A 19,110-nucleotide genomic window follows, 5' to 3' on the forward strand; every position below is an offset into this window, starting at 1 on the left:
ATAACAACTAAAAAAACTTCTAGAAGACAACATAGTTTGAGAAAGTCTTTGTGCTGTGGAGGAAGAAAATATTTCTTAGTTCACAAAATAAGTGCAAGCTCCATAAAATACAAATGGATAAATAAAACTTTAAATAAAAACTTTAGTTCTTCATAACAAACTGTTAAGAAAAAGGCAAGTTATAGAGTAGCAGAAAATACTTGCAAAACATACATGGGATAAAGGCCTGGTAGCAGGGATATGTAAAGAAGTCTACAACTCAGTAACAAGACATTCTGATAAAAACAAGGGGAAAAGATCTAGCTGAACACTTCACCAAAAACAAAAACAAACAAAATACATGTGACAAAAAAGCACCGGAAAAGATGCTCACAACCATTAGCCATTACACAAAGTCAAACTAAAACCAGTGACATATAACCACATGCCCATTACAATGCCTAAAATTAAACTTAAAACGGACAGCATCAAGCGCTGGCGGGGACGTGGAGCACCCAGAAGTCTCATACATTACTGGTGGGAATGCAAAGTGGCAGTCACTCTAGGAGACAGTTGGCAGTTTCTTACAAAATGAAACACAGGTATGAACCAGGAGACAGTTGGCAGTTTCTCACAAAGTGAAACACAGGTATGAAAACCCAATAATTCTACTCCCAAGTATTTATCCAAGAGAAATAAAAACTGTTCCCTTAAAAAGACTTGTATGTGAATGTTCACAGAAGCAGTACTTACAAAAGCCAAACTACTGGAAAAACCCACAAGTAGATAAACCATGGGCTATGCATACAACGGATCACTCAGCACATACAATGAACACGCCGCACTGAAACAAGACTACTGCAACACATCGCACAGTGAACCTCAAAGCATTATGCTAAGTGAGGAAACCAAAAGCAACCATCACCTAGAGTAGGACTCCATTTAGGAGACACTGTTTGGGGTGTTTTTTTTAAGTTTCATTAAAACTTAAATGTCTACACCCAGCATGAGGCTGAACTCATGACCCTGAGGTCAAGAGTCACATGCTCTTCCTACTGAGCCAAGCCGGGTGCCCCAGAAGACATTTGAGAAGAGGCAAAACTATCAGAAGAGCAAGGGAAAGAGGGGTCGAAGGGGTCAGAGTTGGGGAAGACACTAACAACAAACGGGCACGAGGAAGATTTTTAAGTGATGAACATCCTCAAGAGACCATACTATGACCATGGTCTAAATATCTGCCAACACTCAGCAACTATATACTTAGAATCAGAACTTTTTTTTTTTTTGAAGTTTTTATTTTATGTAAGTAATCTCGACGTCCAAAGTGGGGCTCAAACTCACAATCCCAAGATCAAGAGTCACACGCTCCACTGACTGAGCCAGCCAGGGGCCCCTAGAATTGGCATTTTATTGCAAGTAATTCCGTATCTCAATAAAATAGATTATTTTAATTCAAAAAAACTGCTAGATAACAACAGAACCCTATGCTACACTATTAGGAATCTGTGGGCATCTACCCTTTTACTTTATTTATCAAACTTCCTAGGGGACTGACATTTAAGCACATAAATACAACTTAGCCTGATATTCTGAAACAGGATCAAACAGAGAACTTCACTAGTCAGAGGCCCCACATGACATCTGTCTCCGCTTGAACAATACGCACAACATTCAATAAAGCGCGTTGACAGTTTTAGTGAGAAGTTTGTAGTCAAATCATAATTTAGTAGAATTCAAAAGCAGAAGCAAAACTACCTTTACTTTAAAAAAAAAAAATCCCACGCTAGTATGTATAATTCAGCGAAACACTCAATTTAGAGTTCTACATACAAGATCAATTACCAAGAATTGTTATAATCTATTTTAGTAATTTCAAAGGAAAAAAGAATCCTTAAATCCTTATTCTCAGTAATTTCTCATAAAATCTCATTTCAAAAATTTGATGGTAAAACCAATACACATGTCCTTTAGTACCTAGTGTTAGAACACCAGAACAAAGATAAATGGCGAGGGTTACACATTCACATCAACTTCCATACCCAAAGAACTTTTTCACAATTTCATTAGAGGCAATATATTAAAATTGTGAAACAGAAGTATTTCCGCTTTCCTTTGTGTGTGTATGTGTGTAAGAAACGTATGTGTGTAAGATAAACATTTTAAATGAACGGGGTGCCTGAGTGGCTAGGTCAGTTAGGCGTCCAACTTTGGCTCAGGTCATGATCTCGTGGTTCACAGGTTGGAGCCCCGCGTCCGGCTCTGCGCTGACAGCTCAGAGCCTGGAGCCTACTTCCAATTCTGTGTCTCCCTCTCTCTCTGCCCCTCCCATGCTCGCTCTCTCTCTCTCAAAAATAAAATAAAAACATTAAAAAAATTTTTTTTTCCATTTTAAATGAATAAATAATATGTAGACTGTGCAGGGAAGACAGCACACAGTTTGGCCGATCTCTGATCTAATCTACACAGCCCGGGCTTCACGTGAACTTGGACTATCAAGATGACAGGTCTCAGTATTCTAAGAGAAGAACGGGCGAGCTGTGAACCCAGAAGCGGGGTGTCTAACCCACAAGGAAGCGTATGCTTCAGTGATTCCCAAGCTGGAGTCGTGCTGAGGATATGGCATGGTATCTGAAAACACGTATGTACCGGAAACAGCTTGCACAGCCAAGATAATTACACTTTTTCCTCTATCTAGATGCCACTGTGAATAACAGAAGATTCACTTAAAAACACTGCTAAACCCAGAGTGGCATTCTGACATCACAGAACTTCTCAATCAACGTAGCACCACTATGATGCCTGTGTACGCGAAATGTTCAGAATTTAAAAGAGAGACCTCATGCTCCAAAGGATTAGAAGTCACTGGTATGGTCAAAACACCAACCACCACCTGCCCTAGGGGTCAGGAGTAGTTCCAGCTGAGCCACCACCTTCAACCAGGCCCTTAACCTCACAGGGATTCTGTACAATGAAGGCATCTGACTTGTTCTGTAAAGTCCTCTTACTCTAAAAATGCTCCAGCAACAGTACTGTTATTGTTGTAACAATAATTCAGAAACTCGGGGCGCCTGGGTGGCGCAGTCAGTTAAGCATCCGACTTCAGCCAGGTCACGATCTCGCGGTCCGTGAGTTCGAGCCCCGCGTCGGGCTCTGGGCTGATGGCTCGGAGCCTGGAGCCTGTTTCCGATTCTGTGTCTCCCTCTCTCTCTGCCCCTCCCCCGTTCATGCTCTGTCTCTCTCTGTCCCAAAAATAAATAAACGTTGAAAAAAAAAAAAATTTTTTTTTTAAAAAATAATTCAGAAACTCAGTTAATGGCACAATTTCAGGAGCCAAAACCAAAACATACTAATATACCTGGTGATTTCTTTTTCCAAATTTACTTATTTCATATATATTTATTTACTTGATACAACTCGCTACTGTAAGATAATTATTTTACAGACAGCGTGGCGGTGGCGACAAGAACACAGGGCTCCTAGGCCACCATCTCACCAGAGCCGCGTGCACAGCTCCAGTCTAACGGCCTGACATCCTACACACGCCGCTCCCTCTCTCAACACGCGCTTCCCACGGGCTACCACAGTCCCCAGGTCACTTTAAATAGTGCCTCCTTGTATCAGTGTGCGTATCTGCCTGCATCTGTACAGTGAAATACTGGAAGGATTGAAAAGAGTCTAATAAAAATTCATATTTTTATTAGAAGAATGAGCAGGGGGTAAGGGTGGGACTTCTCTCTTTGTATACATTTCATACATTTTGTATGCATTTTGACCTACCGCCTATTTTTTTTTTTTATATAAAACTTTATTTTAAAAATTGGAATGTAAGCGAAATACGGTTATTGAGTTTAAAACAGTCTATTTAAAGGGGAAGTCAGAAATCACTCCATCCAACCTCCAGGGCACCTAGGGATTGCTTTCATGGTGCTTACTCATCTGCTTTCTGGCGTATTAGGAAAAGGACGTAAAAAGAATGAGCAGAAGTCAGGGGCCAGAGACACGATCAGGGCACAGGGGGCGGTGGAAGACAACTCAGAGACGCCGCACACCATCCAGCGGCCCCTGACTCACGGGGAAAAGGCGGGTTAATCTCAGCAAGTACACGCTGAGTCCCCCTTCCGGCCCAGTTCCCCGAGCACAACGATGACCTCCAAAGAAGAAAAAAAAGGAGTTCCTGTCCTCAAGAAATCGGAGGCAAGACCACTTCATAAGCCTTAGGTTTTGGGAAACAAACACATGCCCCTGGGATACAGATGGATGGAGAAGAGAACAGAAACCTCCAAGGGGGAAAAAGGGGAGGGAGACGGAGGGACTGGGTGGCAAGGTGGGGGGGGGGGGGGGGGGCTAAGAGAATAATCAGTAAATGAGGACACTGTTTTCAAGCATTTTGTTTTAGAATGTTACTACTCCAGAACAGAAATTAAACCTCTCATTTTTGAAAGTCTGTATTCTTCAACAATAATAAACGAGGCCTGACTAAATTCAGACTTTTATATTGGTGATAAAACCAGGATAAATTTAAGCATTCATTTTAACTATGCAAAAACATTTTACTTATCTGGACTTATAATTATCGTCCATATTAATAATGACATATCATTACCATAATGACATAATAACATATTAATAATGACAGACCTATCTCTCAAATATACGTAGGGAAAAAAACCTTTCAGAGAAATCTGAACGAACGGCTCCACTATATACACTGAGTTACTAAAATAAATGACTTGCCCCAATTTCTCCTACAATTCAAACATTGGTTTTTGGGTTTTGTTTTTTGGTTTTTTTTAACAAAATACAGTAACAGGGGCGACTGGGTGTTTCAGTTGGTTAAGCGTCCAACTCGATTCCAGCTCAGGTCATGATCTCATGGTTCATGAGACAGAGTCCCGCATCAGGCTCTGCACTGACAGCCCAGAGCCTGCGTGAGATTCTCTCTCTCTCCATCCCTCTCCCTCTGCCCCTTCTCTGCACACTCACTTGCTCTCTCAAAATAAACTTAAAAAAACGAGTGACAAATCTCATGAGTTAAAATATATAGAAGATTATCCTGATCATGCAAAAGTTACAAAGCACATACAGCAAAGAAAATAAATCTGATTAACCCTTAAAAAAACAGTATTCAAGGCTAACTTGTTAATCTGGTAAGAAGCATTTGGTATATGATTTTGTATGTCCCCAAAAAGTCGACCTATAAAAAAAGAGCTGCAAACTGTACTAAACGTTAAGCCTTTTCCAAAGAATATTAACGACGTGAAGCAAACCAAATGGGCAGCAAAGGAACAGGTAAAATACGAAGAAATCTAGCAGCAGCCACAGTGTTACAGTGACCAGGCCCATTACCAGGAGACAGTAACACCACTTCCCTCCTGCCTTCACAGTGTCACTGTCACCGCTCAAACGTTCCTACCACTGCACCTTCCTCGGAGGCCCCCAGACCGCTCTGCGTCCCTCTTCCCAACGAGGCCCCAGCAGCCCTCAGAGGTCCTAAGTGCGGGGACGGCCATCGCCACGTGTGAGCCTCAGTCACCTGGACACATATTCACCTGGTCCTAGACTCACAGATAACGACGGTCCTAACTGTCTCAGGGCGAGTCCTCCACATTTGGTTAATTGTACGCGAAGCCCTCACAAAAACAAGCAGCTCTGGTGCAGCGGCCACCGCAGTGTGCCGGGGGGGGGGGGGGGGGGGGGGGGGGTGGCCAGCTTCCCCCGCCCTCCCCTCCCTGGCAGACAGTGCTCCCTGCGGTGACGGGGTGAAGATGGCTAGAACGCCCTCACCCAGGCCCTCACCCAGGCAGCTCGGGAAAACCATCCCCCTCCCACACCCCCCCCCACTACCCAAGTGCAGTCAAACTAACGTTGTCAGGCGTCCCACGTTCCACCGAAAGCCACAACAGAACTCATTTACACGGAATGTTTCCTCAATACCACAAAGTTCTGCAGTACTTTAAGGTGGAAGCCACAGAGGCTGAAGCCCGAACGCCTGAGGACTCTTAAGAACGAAACTGATGAGTACTGGCCACAACAAAGACACCTCCCGAAACTTGTCGTCTTAAGTAGTGTTGTGTTCCCAGCATCGTGCTGGGGGTACTCGACGGGTTCGGTACTCGCTGAATGAATGAAGCACCGTAGGTCATTCCCTCAAATGCTTAATTATCTGCAGGGGATTATCTCATTTCTATTTTTACTGGAAAAAAAAAAAAAAACGTTTATGCTTCAGCCAACTTCTACGTTCATCTGCTTGTTGGTAAACGACGATGATACTGCATGTTATCAGCATTTGCCTTAATCGTCTGCAGCTTTTACTAGTTTTACTAATTGGAAAAGATTCATTCAATCTCAGGGCGTAGAAATAATTACAAACACGAAAAATGCAGGACGACTCAGTCTTTAGCTGTTGGTAATACAGTACAACCGGGGGGAAAAATTCATCATACCTTTTGCTGCGGTGGATGCCAATTTAAAAATACAATCCGTGGACACATACTTAAGTAGGTGCTACTTCAAACACCCTTCAAAGCACATGTCTACATCTGCTACTCAAAGCATTTTTTGACCAACAAATACAGGGCACAAGGTTGTAGGGAGGAGACTCAACTTTTCCCTCCCAGCTGATCTTTCATAAGCACTGTGCATTATTATAAATACTTTAATGGCTCAAATTATGTTTTCAACTTCCCCAACAATCAACATGTTGCCAAAGTTTCTCAACTGATACAGACAAAGCATTTTTTCTCTTGTAAAACAGTAAAAACAAAGAAATTGTCGGTAATGCGACTCAAATCACAGAACGCTTTTTAAAGGAAAACAGTGATCACTGAGGGAAAGTCAATTTCATAATAAGATTTATTTACATACCAGCACAGAATATCCCTGGAACTTCGCTCCTGACTATTATGGTCCGTACTTTCTTATCAGATTTCAAAGCATCCACAGCTTTTGAGAGCTAAACAGATACAGGGAGGGCAAGGAGAAACAAAGAGGAAAAATCACTTTCAGGTTGACGTCAACACTGCATCTTAATATTAGAAGCAGACAGTTTAATGTTTACACTCACCATTTTTACCAGATTTTTACTGAATGAGTTTTTGGCATAAGCTCTGTTTATTCCAAGCACCACAATTCCTAGTCAAGAAAAAAAGGCACACCGGAGTTAGTGAACTCGCAGGGCACAGACTCCCACACACACAGCTAGTGGACTTGGGACTGAGGAAATCTGCCCCTTCCTTGAGGGTCACGCCAAGAGCTTCGTCCTGATTTTTGTGTTTACCCTCCTTTTCAAGATAAGCACATTTTTGAAGACTGTGGTAGATGTACGTAACCTGTAAAATCAGTCTAGTAATCAATGCCCACCTCTTCTGCCTGTTAGAGGAGAACTTTACAACATCGTGATGCTTTCAATTCATCCCTTCCTAAGCACCACCAAGATAATCCGCACATTGTACTAAAGTCGCTCATGGGTGAGAAGAATCCTCCGCTACAGAACACTGTCTAAAATATGGTTTCATCACCTTCAAGTGCACGCAGAAGAAACAGCTGACAAACCCTTGTCACAGGCAGGCCCTGCAGATCAGCTTTTCGGCTTGTATCTTCACTCACGCTGTCTGTCATCCTGTCCTCAGTATCTCCATCCCAGGTTTCTCTCCTGACTCTGTCCCCCACACTCAACCTGAAGGCGCGTCCACTCACAAGTCCAACCAGTGATTCAGCCTCAGTCTAGAAAAGCAGAGTTCACTCCCCAGGAAGTTGCGCTCTCCCTCCTGAGGTTCCTGACTCAGACCAGCCTCCCATTCCAACTGCTTCAGTCTGATCAATTTCCCAAGAACAATTATGCATAGAATCCACCCCCTGCTTAAAATCCTTTATTTATTTGCTTCCGAAACATTTGCGTTCAGAGCCCTACAGAGCTTGTACTTGACCTTACCTGTCCCCGGGGTGAGCACAAAGGTTCCCTGTGTAACAGGAATGCCTTCCACCTCTTTGGGGGTGGGGGTGGAGGGGGTATGACCCTTATTTGTTACTAAGTTACACTGAAGACAACATGTACACACGTCTTCTCTATGCAAGACATTGTGCAAACCTACTTTGCAAAGAAAGTACAAAGATAAATTTCACTCACAGAATAAATTTTCAAGAATTCTAAATGCTCTCAGCATGGAGAAAATCAGAAAGAACCTGGATGTGGGGCAGGGTCTGCATTAAACCCCGGACTGACCTCGGGTAGGCCCCCCACTCAAGGACAAGAGCTGTCACTGAGCACTTGCTGACACTGTTCCCAGGGCCTTATGTTTATCGAGTCACGTGATGCCCACACAACCCAAGAGGTGGACACTACTTTCATCCTATTGGAGAGAAGGAAGAAACTGGGCCTCGGGGAAGCCAGACCGCCAACCACCTCCACAGCTGAATGAAGGACGCGGCTACAGTGTTCAAGCTTCCGCTTCCTCACGAACAAAACCCACTGGGTAAGACTAGACGCGTCATTTATTCAGCTGTGTCGAATACACATTACGGTGCTCAGCCCTCAGGGAACTTGAGTCTAGGAAGGACGACAAACGATAAAAAATGTGCAATTCGAAATGCTTTACATGCTGTAAATGGTGCTCCAGTAACTTCTGACCAGAACCATTAAGATACGGGGGCTGCAGTTCAGCCAAGAGAGAACAGGTTTAGCTGAGGTCAACAGAGTCAGGACAGGAAGCAAGAGGGTTCAAGAAGTAGAATTTCAGCGAGTTAGTGATTGACCGGACTGAGAACTGACCGCACCGGAACGTGTCAGGAGCGTCTACGAGGTTTTCACTTCAGCTGTTGGATGACAGATGACATTTCAAGACAGAACCATAAAAAAACAAGAACCAAGGTGAGGGTGGAAAGGGCGAGAGTTCACGAATTTGGTTTTGAATTCAAGTGAATCTGACGTGCCTTTGAGACATCCACGTAGGTATCAACTCTAAGGGTACATAGAGGCTAAGAACGCAGGCTCTGAGGTCTGGTTGCTAGCGCTGAACTCCCGGGCCAATGCTTACTAGCTGTGTGACCTTGGGCAAGTTACTTAACTAACCCCCCTGACCTTCAGTTTCTTACTCTGTTAAGATACGAATGGTTCCCAACTCTGTGGGACTGGTGTAAGTGAGCATCAGTGATAAAACAGACGTAAAGTTTACAACGTAAGCGTTCAATGATTATTGTTCCTCCTAACACGCTTTGATGCGGTAGAGTATTACCATGATCTGTTGATATGGAAGCTTCTAGAAAATGTATTTCCATACAGAAATAAAGAGTGGTGTGCTACGGCTTTGATCATGGTTGATATTGAACATAAATGAGATCGGAGAGTATCTTCTGCTGGTGCTGATCTACATAAATGGGTCACACATATTTCCTTTATCTTCTTAATTCAGCCATAAAGAACTTTATCAAGATATTCTTTTTAACGAATAACATTCTGTGAAATGAATTTCCATTATTTAGCTTCATTTGATGAGCATTTAAACTGTTCCTGAATTTTTCTTAAAAAAAGAAAAGAAAAGCAATAAAATAAAACAAACCATTCCTAAACTGTCCTAAGTCCTACAATCCTGAATTTTCCTAAATCCTACAATGCTGCAATAAACATTCTTCAAGGTTTCCTTTCCACAGGTGTGTAAGTATTTCTGACAAGTATCAAGAAGTAGAAAGTCTAGGTGTGCATTCTTAATTTTAACAGATACTCCTAAAAAATATCGTCCCTATTAACTGCCTGGCCAAAGCACTAACACCAGTTTGTTCACAACAGCAGACCTCAATGGGATGAAAAACCTCTTAGAAGACATTTGGAAAATGTTAAGGAGCATCTTGAAACTGTGACCAGGTAGAATCCAGGGTTGGCAGGGACTGAAGTTTCTAAAATTTAAGGAGCCCCTGTAAGTAAAAGAATACAAAATTACACACACGGAATTAGGGACAGATGTAAATATTGAAACCTTCAGAATTTTAAAAACTTGAGAAATAGTACATTTTCTTTCCAATTACATATCTGAACTACACAAGGTCACGTCCTTCCCTCTGTATATGAATTTTTGTACATATCAATAATTTGAAAAAATATACAAAACCAATCAAATGGAATTGGAAAGAGGAAAATGGAATTGGAATTAACCCCAAAGAGTCAAAACAATCTTGAAAAAGAAAAACTAAGTTTGAAGTCTTAGTTGAAGGACTTAATCAGGACACTTCCTAATTTCAAAACTTACTACAAAGCTACAGAAAAAAAACAAAACAAAACCAAAAACAAAAACACCAGTGTGCTACTGGCATGAGAACAGACATACAGACCAACGGAATTGAACCGAGTCCACAAATAAACACGTACGCTTATGGTCACCTGGCTTGTGGAAAAGGTACAGAGACCATTCAATGCTAAAAGAACAGTCTTTTCAATAAATAGCAGTGGGACAACTAGGTATTAGCCCGCAAAAGAATGAAATTGGACCCGGTCCTCACACCACGTGTAAAAATTATCTCAAAACAGATCTGAGACATAGTGTGAGAGCTAAAACTGTGACTCTCTCAGAAGGAAACACAGTTCCACATCTTCAGGACCTTGGGCCAGGCAACAGTGTCTTAAATAGGACAACAAAACCACAAGCAACAGAACAGGTAAATCATAATTCATCAAAACTCTCAAGAAACAGTGAAAAAAAAAACCGCGCAGAATAGAAAATATTTGCAGATCATACATCTGACACGAGGTTAATATCCAGATTATAAAACAATTTTTACTACCCACCACAAAAAGATAAACGAATGGGCAAAAGGTTTAAATGCGGATTTCTAAGGGAGATACACAAACGCCCAACAAGCAACATCATTTGTCATTAGGGAAAAGCAAATCAAAACCACAACGAGGCATCGCTTCACCGCCAGCAGGTCGGCCACGATGGAAAACCGTGGAAACAAGTGCTGGCGAGGGTGTGGGGAAACAGGACCCCTGGGGCACTGCTGGTGACACCTGAAAATGGTGCAGCTGCTGTGGGAAACCGCGTGGCAGATCCTCCAAAAACGACACACGGCCCGTTGATTCTACTCCTAGGTATCCACCCAAGAGAAAGGAGCACATATGTTCAAACAAATGGCTATACCCTGGTGTTCAGCAGCGTTCTTCACATCTAAAAAGTAGAAACAAAATGTGGCATATCCATTCGATGGAATAAAAAATAAGAACGGTGGATAAGATTACCATTCACAGCAAGAATGCAAGAAATGGTTAATGTCTTGAAAACAAAGGGGTGGTACCCTCCCACGGTGCTTTCATTGTTTGATTTTACCACCATGTGCATATATTTTTACTTTAGAAGTTTTGTAAACTTCAATAATTTAGCTATTGTTACTAAACAGGACATGTAATTACAGGACATGTAATATACAAAGTACTGAAAACCAGTGACAGAAAGAATATCTCCGATAAACCACATACAAACCTAGCTCCTTCCAAATATACCATTAAAAAGTGAAAAAAATGGTGGCACCTGGGTGGCTCCGTCGGTTAAGCGTCCGACTTCAGCTCAGGTCATGATCTCACGGCTCCTGAGTTCCAGCCCCGCATCGGGCTCTGTGCTGACAGCTCAGAGCCAGAAGCCTGCTTCAGATTCTGTGTCTCCCTCTCTCTCTCTGCCCCTCCCTCCCCTGCGCACTCTCTCTTTCTCTTTCTCTCTCTCTCAGAAATAAAACATTTTTTTAAGTGAAAAAAAACAATTTTTTTACGAATCATTTATCTGATAAGGGACTTATATCCATAATATATTAAAAACTCTCACAATTCAACAATAAAAAGACAAACCCAGATTAAAAAAAAAAAAAAAAAACGGGCAAAGATTTGAGATGTTTCTGTAAAGAAGATACACACGTGGCCAAAAAACACATGAAAAGATATGCAACATCATGCACCATTAGGGAACCCCAAAACAAAGCCACAAGGAAATGTCACTTCCAATGCACCAGGAGGACTACAATCAAAAAGCACAATGACCACAAGTATTGACCAGGAGGTACAGAAAGGGGAGTCCTGAGGCCTTGCTGGTGGGAATGCGAAATGCCGCAGCCACGCTGGAAAAGTCTGGTAGTTCATCCATATGCTAATCACGGAATTACCAGAGAACCCAGCAATTCCACTGTATGGAAATGAAACGCCCACAAAACTGTACACGAATTTTCTAAGCAACGTTGTCCACAATACCCCAAAAGTGGAAACAACCGAAATGTGTATGAATGATGAATAAACAAATTGTGGTCTGATCTACCCAAAAAATGGAATGTCATCGAACCATAAAAAGAGATGAGGTACCGATACGTGCTACCACAGGGATCCACCTTGAAAACATAATGCTCAGTGGAAAAATCCACAAAAAACCATAAATTATTTCCTCATATGAAATGTCCAACATACACAAAGCTACTGAGAGAGAAAATAGACAAATGGGTCCTATTCTGGGGGGAGACAGGGTATGAGAATGGAGAGTCGTGGCTAAAGAAAACAGGGCTTCTCTCTGGACTGATAAAAATGTTGCAAAGTTGGATTGTGGGGATGTTTGCACAACTCTCTACACACACTGAAATTAACTGTACACTCTGAATTTTGTGGTATGGGACTATGGGTCAGTAAAGATTTAAAAATATATACATCTTAATATACATGTTTATCAACATAATTCCCAGCCATAAAACGTATGAAAATATGTTGTTAAAAACATGAGAAAAATACATGACAGAAATCAATCTGCTGAAAATGAAAAGTAAGTAGATGTAGGAAGACCAGCCAGCCGACCCGGCGACAGTCCGCCTGGGAGACGGTGCTGGCTCGGACAAGAGCCGTGTTGGTAAGGAAGCACGTGGAGGAAAGTGGAAAGGTTTCAAAGACACTCAGGAAGTCTTGATAACCTGGATACGAACGGTAAGCAAGGAGCAGGCATCAAGGATGCCTTGCATGACAAGGATGCTTATTTGTTCTATTTCTGCCAGAAGTTTTTCCAACGCGGTTCACAAAGATGATCTCTGAAATGGGTCACAATGGGGGCCCCTGGGTGGCTCAGTCGGTTAAGCGTCCGACTTGGGCTCAGGTCATGGTCTTACCGTTCTTGTGTTCAAGCCCCGCATGGAGCTCTGTGCTGACGGCTCAGAGCCTGGAGCCTGCTTCGGATTCTGTGTGTCCCTCTCTCTCTGCCCCTCCCCTGCTCCCGCTGTCTGTCTCTGTCTGTCTCTGTCTCTCAAAAATAAACATTAAAAAAAAAACTTGAAATGGGTCACAATTATGAGTAGAAGCTTGCCAGACTGGGAGAAGTTTAGAAAGGGGAAGAGAGAAGTTATTTCATTCCAGGAGGTGCATGCAAAAGCAGAAAGAAAAGAGCGGGAAAGGTCAAAGCTTAGACTCAGCTAAAGGCAGACTGGAGAGGAGCCTGCAGGCAACTGGGAGCCACTAGAAGTCTCTAATGGAGCAGAGCAGTCATCCTTGGCCTAGAAAACAGGAACCCCAGGCACCAGCGTGAACAATAAACTGGGAAGGAGAATGACTGGCAGGAGCCGGCCTAAGGAGATGCCTTCGTAGACCGGGGCGAGGACTGGTGTTCTAGAACTCCTGGTGCCCCGGACAACAGTACAAGAAATCACTGCTAAGGAAACGTGATTATATAACCACGTTTCCCCAACAAACACAGAACCCAGACAGCAGAGAAGTGCTAATATAGCTCACATATTCTGCACTCACTCCCCGCCACCGGCCTCAAGAGGGCAAAGGACAATCTGCGGCTCCTCGTGTCAGAGGCTGCTGAGAGCCTCCAAGAGAAGCAAAGGCATCGGGAGACTCCTCGACCTGCGGATTCCTTGACCTCATGTTTTTCTTTGCACTGCTTATTGCTGGTTCACCAGTAAAGCACAGCATTTATCATGTTAGCCAAGCCTGAGTGGTCATCCCTGCCAACTTTCGAAGGAAGCGGGGTCCGTTTTCTTAAGAAGCCATGATTTCCTAATAGTGGATCTTTACACTTTGGGTAACTGTAAACATCTGAATTTCTTGAATTGTCTCATATGCTTTGATTTCTTCTCCTTAATCCAGTTGATCCTAACTTAAGGACTTTCCAGTCATTTTGTGAAAGTGTACTTTCAACTCGCATTCATTTAAGTCACATATGATGAAGTTTTGGGGTGATGGGGGTTTGTGGAGTCCAGAGATGACAGCCAAGAAAGAATTCTTGAAGACATCTTTGGTGCAAAAAGGTGATTTTATTAAAGCATGGGGACAGAACCCATGGGCAGAAAGAGCTGCACTGGGGTCCTGATGGGTAACTCATTATACACCCTCAGGTTGGGAGGGGGTCAGGGATAGAGTAAGTCTCTTCAAGAATTTTGGAAGCGAGGTTTCCAGGACCTTGAGGGGCTAGCTGTTGCTAGGGAAACACCATTTATTACTATTCAATAAAACCTCAGTCATGAGACCTTTCGGTCATGAGACCTCTATGGGGTGGGGGTGGGGGGGGGGGTATAGGCTGGGAGTATGATTGCCAGCATACATCTTGGGGCAGTTGAGATAAAGGAAGTAGACTTACAGGATCCCCGAGGTTGGGATAATGTTAAGCTAAGGTTCTCTTTTGCCCCTAGCAAAGGGTAGAGGGAGGTCACTCTGCTGGTTTCAAGGACTTGTCAATGGGCCATAGGCAGTAAGGGAATTTCATTTTTCATTTGCCTTAGTTTCCCTCATCACCATGGCAAGCACTTAAACCCCTTCCCTTCGTTCTTGGGTAGCTGGGAGTGTCCAAGGAGTATCACACAGATCCCACCCGGGGTGGGGACAGGGGGGTGCTACCTTGGGCTTTGCCCCTCCGCCTGCCTCATGCTCCCCCATCATACAGACGATACAGAACTGGGCGCACCTTACTGGCGGAACGGACAACCTCTGTATCTAATGTACTGCAGGTACACCTAACATAACTGAAATGCCAGTAAGACCCAAAAACTTACCCAAAAACGCTCTAATCGTCCCAGCCCCGATCTACTTTCCAGCCGAATTTCTCAATATTCTGCCTGTCCTTACACTACGGCCCCACGTTATTTCCCCCAAAAAAAGCACAACACGTTCAATTCCACGTCTTTGAACGTGCTCTGGTCGCTGGAGTAAGAAACAACAAATGAAATAACTCATCATACTCCACCATGAGCATCCACTGTGAGCTAGACGCTTAGTGGGCAATCTGTATTAGCATCCTAATCTAATCTTCGCAGCCACCATACAACGTTGGTATTACTTTTCCTATTATAAGCACGTGAAAGTTGAGGCACAGAGAGAGTTTGCCTAAGAACCCGCACTACTCCCAAATTCTATTGCCTAGTAAGGAATGGCTGGGAACCCAGTTCATCTGGAAAACCCTAACTCGATGCTCAGAATCCCCCTGTCAAGTCCTCCAATCCCCAAACATTACTGATCACAAGCCTCTTGGGGGTATTCCAGCCGTTCAGCTCTCCCCAAATTCAAAGTCAGCAAAGCCTTTGGGTCAGCAGTATCTCCCTCACTCTGCTGGAAGATACTAACAGCAATCATGACTTAACTCCTTTTGCACGTCTGCTTAACAGATGATAGGTGCTCGATAACTACACGTCGAAATAAATGACTGGTCCCCTGGCAGGCCGCTATTCCACCTTTCGCGACCCAAGTGGGCAAGGGAAAGGAACCGAGCTCAGGCAGACAGTTCCGTCCTTCCCAGCCCTTCCCCGCCCCCCCTCCCCCGCGGTACTGTACGGCCAATGCATCTGTCCACTCCGCCGCAGGTAGCTCAAGGGCAAGACCAGTTACCACCCACAACTGGGTCCCCAGGGCTTAGCGCGGTACCCGGAACACAAAAACATGCCCGAAAACTGTTTAAGGGAACCGGAATCCAGTCCCCCAAACTAACTTTCTAAAACAAACTAGGGGAGAAACCGCTGCGGCTGAACAGCTTTACACGTGAGACTCTTCAGAATGAAGTGCATTCTCACTGCAGCTCCTGAAACTCTCCCCGCCCCCCCCCCCCGCCACCACCTCCACCCTCGATATCTGAGTTGACAGATTACACAGCCAGCACAAAACCTGGAAGCAAATATCACACACCGGTTTATTGACCTTGGCTCGTCTAGAGATGAGGGCGCAAGCTGCATTTCTGTCTTCGGCGCTGAGTGGGGCCACTTTTACAGGTAAGCTGCTCCGGAGCACACCTTTAGGCACTGAAAGCACTACCTGGGTGCAAAGCTGGGGTGGGGGAGGGGAGGGGTCTCGACCGCGGCCGCGCAACAGACGCTGACGTCAGCCCGGACGCTTGACCTTGCGACCCCTTCCCAGGACCCGCGGCCGCCAGCGCCGCGCCCCTCACCTCGGTTCTCCTCCTCCAGGTACCGCACCCGCAGCTCGTCCTCCGTCTTCACCTCAGAGCTGTAGCCCCTTCGCGGGGCTGAGCCCCGGCCACGGGCGCCCAGCCCCGGGCCCACATCGCCGGGCCGACCCGCGGGCCCGTCAAGGAGCCGGGCAGCCTCCACCCGGGGCCGAGCCGCGCACAGCAAGCGGCCACCAAGCGAGCGCGGCCGGCCTGCAAGGCGCCCAAGGCCCCAGGCGCCGCTGCCGCCGCCGCCGCCATCTTGTATGTTTACGGCGTGGGCCCGCGGCTGCCGCCCCGCCCCCGCCGCGCGCTCGCCGCCGCGCGCACGCCGGGCACGCCCACGTCCCGCCCCCCGGAGCCTCTCTCCGGTGCCCGTCCGCGGCCTAGGCCCCGCCCCCTCACCGCCTCGCCCCGCCCAGACCGGATGACGGAGCGTTCCGGGAGCCTCTGGCCCGGGCCTCCCCAGGCTGGCGCGCGCGGTAAAGGCTCATCCAGCAAAGGCAGGAAGAAGTAGTTTTCCCAGGCTTGGAACGGTTTAGGAGACCGTGTTCCATAAGAACTCCACGCTCTCCCCGGCATACGCCCTGGGGTCCCAGCTTAGCTGCAAAGGTGAGCTGAAATGTTTGAGCTCCCGTTTGGCTGGCTGGGTAGCAGCTCTGCGCCGGACTCCCGTTTACCCCTGTATGTAAGAGGCACAGGTCATCCGTTAAACGTGCCCGTGAACATCCTCAGGGCATGCTGCGCGGAGTTCAGGAAGGGGGTGGGAACAGCAGGTGGACTGGTAAGCAGAGTCCTGGTGAGGCACCGTGGTCTTGACAAAATGGGCTCAAGCCAAACCGTCTGCTGAGGCGGGACTGAGAGCATATGGCTGTCCCCTCGGCCTCAAGCGCAGAATGTCAATTCCTCGTGTAGGTGTTCATCAGAGGAGTTTGAAATGTTCTCCTGCCTGGTTTCTCTCCGATCTCAGCCAAGACAAGGTGTGCTTAGGAGGACTGTTTGAAAAGTGTGCTGCTATGAGCATACTCCCACTGCCACGCACATTTCTGCCGTAGGTCGACCACACGTTTGGATCCTGAGCAAAACCTTCTTCCACGTTATATACCTTCAGCTCTGCCCAGAGTGGAAAGAAAAAGCCAGCTGGGTCCCATGAGTGCATCTGCTGTGCGGCTGCTGTTGAGGGCACCTTTTATTCTACCTTCTGTAAAGTGCCACTTCTGAAATTTCTCTTGAAGCAGAGGACAAGGAAAAACTTTGCTTCTTCTTATATCTTTCCCTTTCCTTTCCGTGTTTTTGGTTTTTTTTCAGGAATACCTTGATCAGTTTATTGAAGTGATTTTTCATGTATGTGTAAAAGTTATGTATGATTTTAAAATGTATATCTGACACCCCTTTTGGTAAGCATAAAAAATCCTAAGTGATAAAAAGTTCATCTTTCCCCTTTTCTGATACTCATGTTCACTTTGGTGCTGAGAAACTCAGGAATTTTATTTATAGCTCAGCTGTTGGGATTACTGTACAATCTAAATTATTGTACACTTTTATTAGATGCTAATTACTTTGATATCTTTATGTTGGCTCATCAACAGATTATAAATTCAAATACAGGTGTTCCAGAACACCTGACATAATGCTATTTAAAATAATATAATCTTGGGGCGCCTGGGTGGCTCAGTCGGTTGAGCGTCTGACTCTTGATATCAGCTCAGATGGTGATCTCTCCTGCTGAGATCGAGTCCTGCGTCAGGCTCTGCGCTGACCACGTGGAGCCTGCTTGGGATTCTCTCTCTCCCTGTCTCTCTGCCCCTCCCCTGCTCTTGCTCTCTCTCAGAATAAATAAATAAATAAACCTTAAAGTAATACAACCTCATACAAACTTCCAGTTGTAAAACAGATAAGTCACAGAAAGTGCAGGGCAGGGATAATAGTCAATAATACTGTAGGAACATTGTATAGCAACAGATAGTAACTACACTTACTGTGGTGATCTTTTGTGATTCATATAATTGCCAAATAACTATGTTTTACACCTGAAACTAACATCACATTTTTTAAAAGACAGATAAAAAAAAATTTAATTGAGTGCTATGATGCTAAATAAAATATTATAGGGGCGCCTGGGTGGCGCAGTCAGTTAAGCGTTCGACTTCAGCCAGGTCACGATCTCGCGGTCCGGGAGTTCGAGCCCCGCGTCAGGCTCTGGGCTGATGGCTCGGAGCCTGGAGCCTGTTTCCGATTCTGTGTCTCCCTCTCTCTCTGCCCCTCCCTCGTTCATGCTCTGTCTCTCTCTGTCCCAAAAATAAATAAACGTTGAAAAAATATATATATATTATTAAAGAAAGAAGCAAGTAGGGGCACCTGGATGGCTCAGTCGGTTAAGTGTCCAACCTCGGCTCAGGTCATGATCTCGCAGTTTGTGGGTTCGAGCCCCGCGTCAGGCTCTGTGCTGACAGCTCAGAGCCTGGAGCCTGCTTCAGTTTCCGTCTCCCTCTCTCTGCCCCTCTCCCACTCACGCGTGTTCTCTCTCTCTCTCTGTCTCAAAAATAAATAAACATTAAAAAATTGTTAAAAAAGAAGCAAGTAGATGAGAACTACTGTTTGGTTGCTTTAAAGAGCTATGTAATCTCTCTTTTGCCCCAATAATTGAATCTAATTACAGTGATCGTCTAGAAGATTTTATTGTAGAACCAGGAATGTTACACACTGAAATTACCACACTGCACAGCGTAGGGAATAATAGTCGCTGGTTCTGGAG

General features: G+C 45.0%; 1 protein-coding gene and 1 long non-coding RNA gene across 5 annotated transcripts in view; one reads left to right on the top strand and one right to left on the bottom strand.

Moving 5' to 3' along the window:
• Nucleotides 1–16,693, bottom strand: part of AUH (AU RNA binding methylglutaconyl-CoA hydratase) — a 353,212-nt gene extending 336,519 nt beyond the window's left edge. For 2 of the 3 annotated variants that reach the window (XM_043567028.1, XM_043567030.1), the window contains exons 1-3: nucleotides 16,356–16,693; nucleotides 7,043–7,110; nucleotides 6,844–6,931 (exon numbers count right to left, since the gene is read on the bottom strand). In XM_043567028.1, coding sequence (XP_043422963.1) covers nucleotides 6,844–6,931; nucleotides 7,043–7,045 — 91 coding nt within the window. In that variant the 5' untranslated portion in view covers nucleotides 7,046–7,110; nucleotides 16,356–16,693. The remainder of the gene's footprint in view (nucleotides 1–6,843; nucleotides 6,932–7,042; nucleotides 7,111–16,355) is intronic. The other variant, XM_043567033.1, reaches the window with a different exon arrangement.
• Nucleotides 16,694–16,777: 84 nt separating this feature from the next.
• The window catches only part of LOC122475242, a 47,313-nt gene continuing 44,980 nt past the window's right edge, over nucleotides 16,778–19,110 (top strand). For both annotated transcript variants that reach the window (XR_006295126.1, XR_006295125.1), the window contains exon 1: nucleotides 16,778–16,967. This is a non-coding gene — a long non-coding RNA (uncharacterized LOC122475242). The remainder of the gene's footprint in view (nucleotides 16,968–19,110) is intronic.

The sequence above is a fragment of the Prionailurus bengalensis genome, chromosome D4, assembly GCF_016509475.1.
Source record: "Prionailurus bengalensis isolate Pbe53 chromosome D4, Fcat_Pben_1.1_paternal_pri, whole genome shotgun sequence".
In the NCBI taxonomy this organism is placed as follows: Eukaryota; Metazoa; Chordata; class Mammalia; order Carnivora; family Felidae; genus Prionailurus; species Prionailurus bengalensis.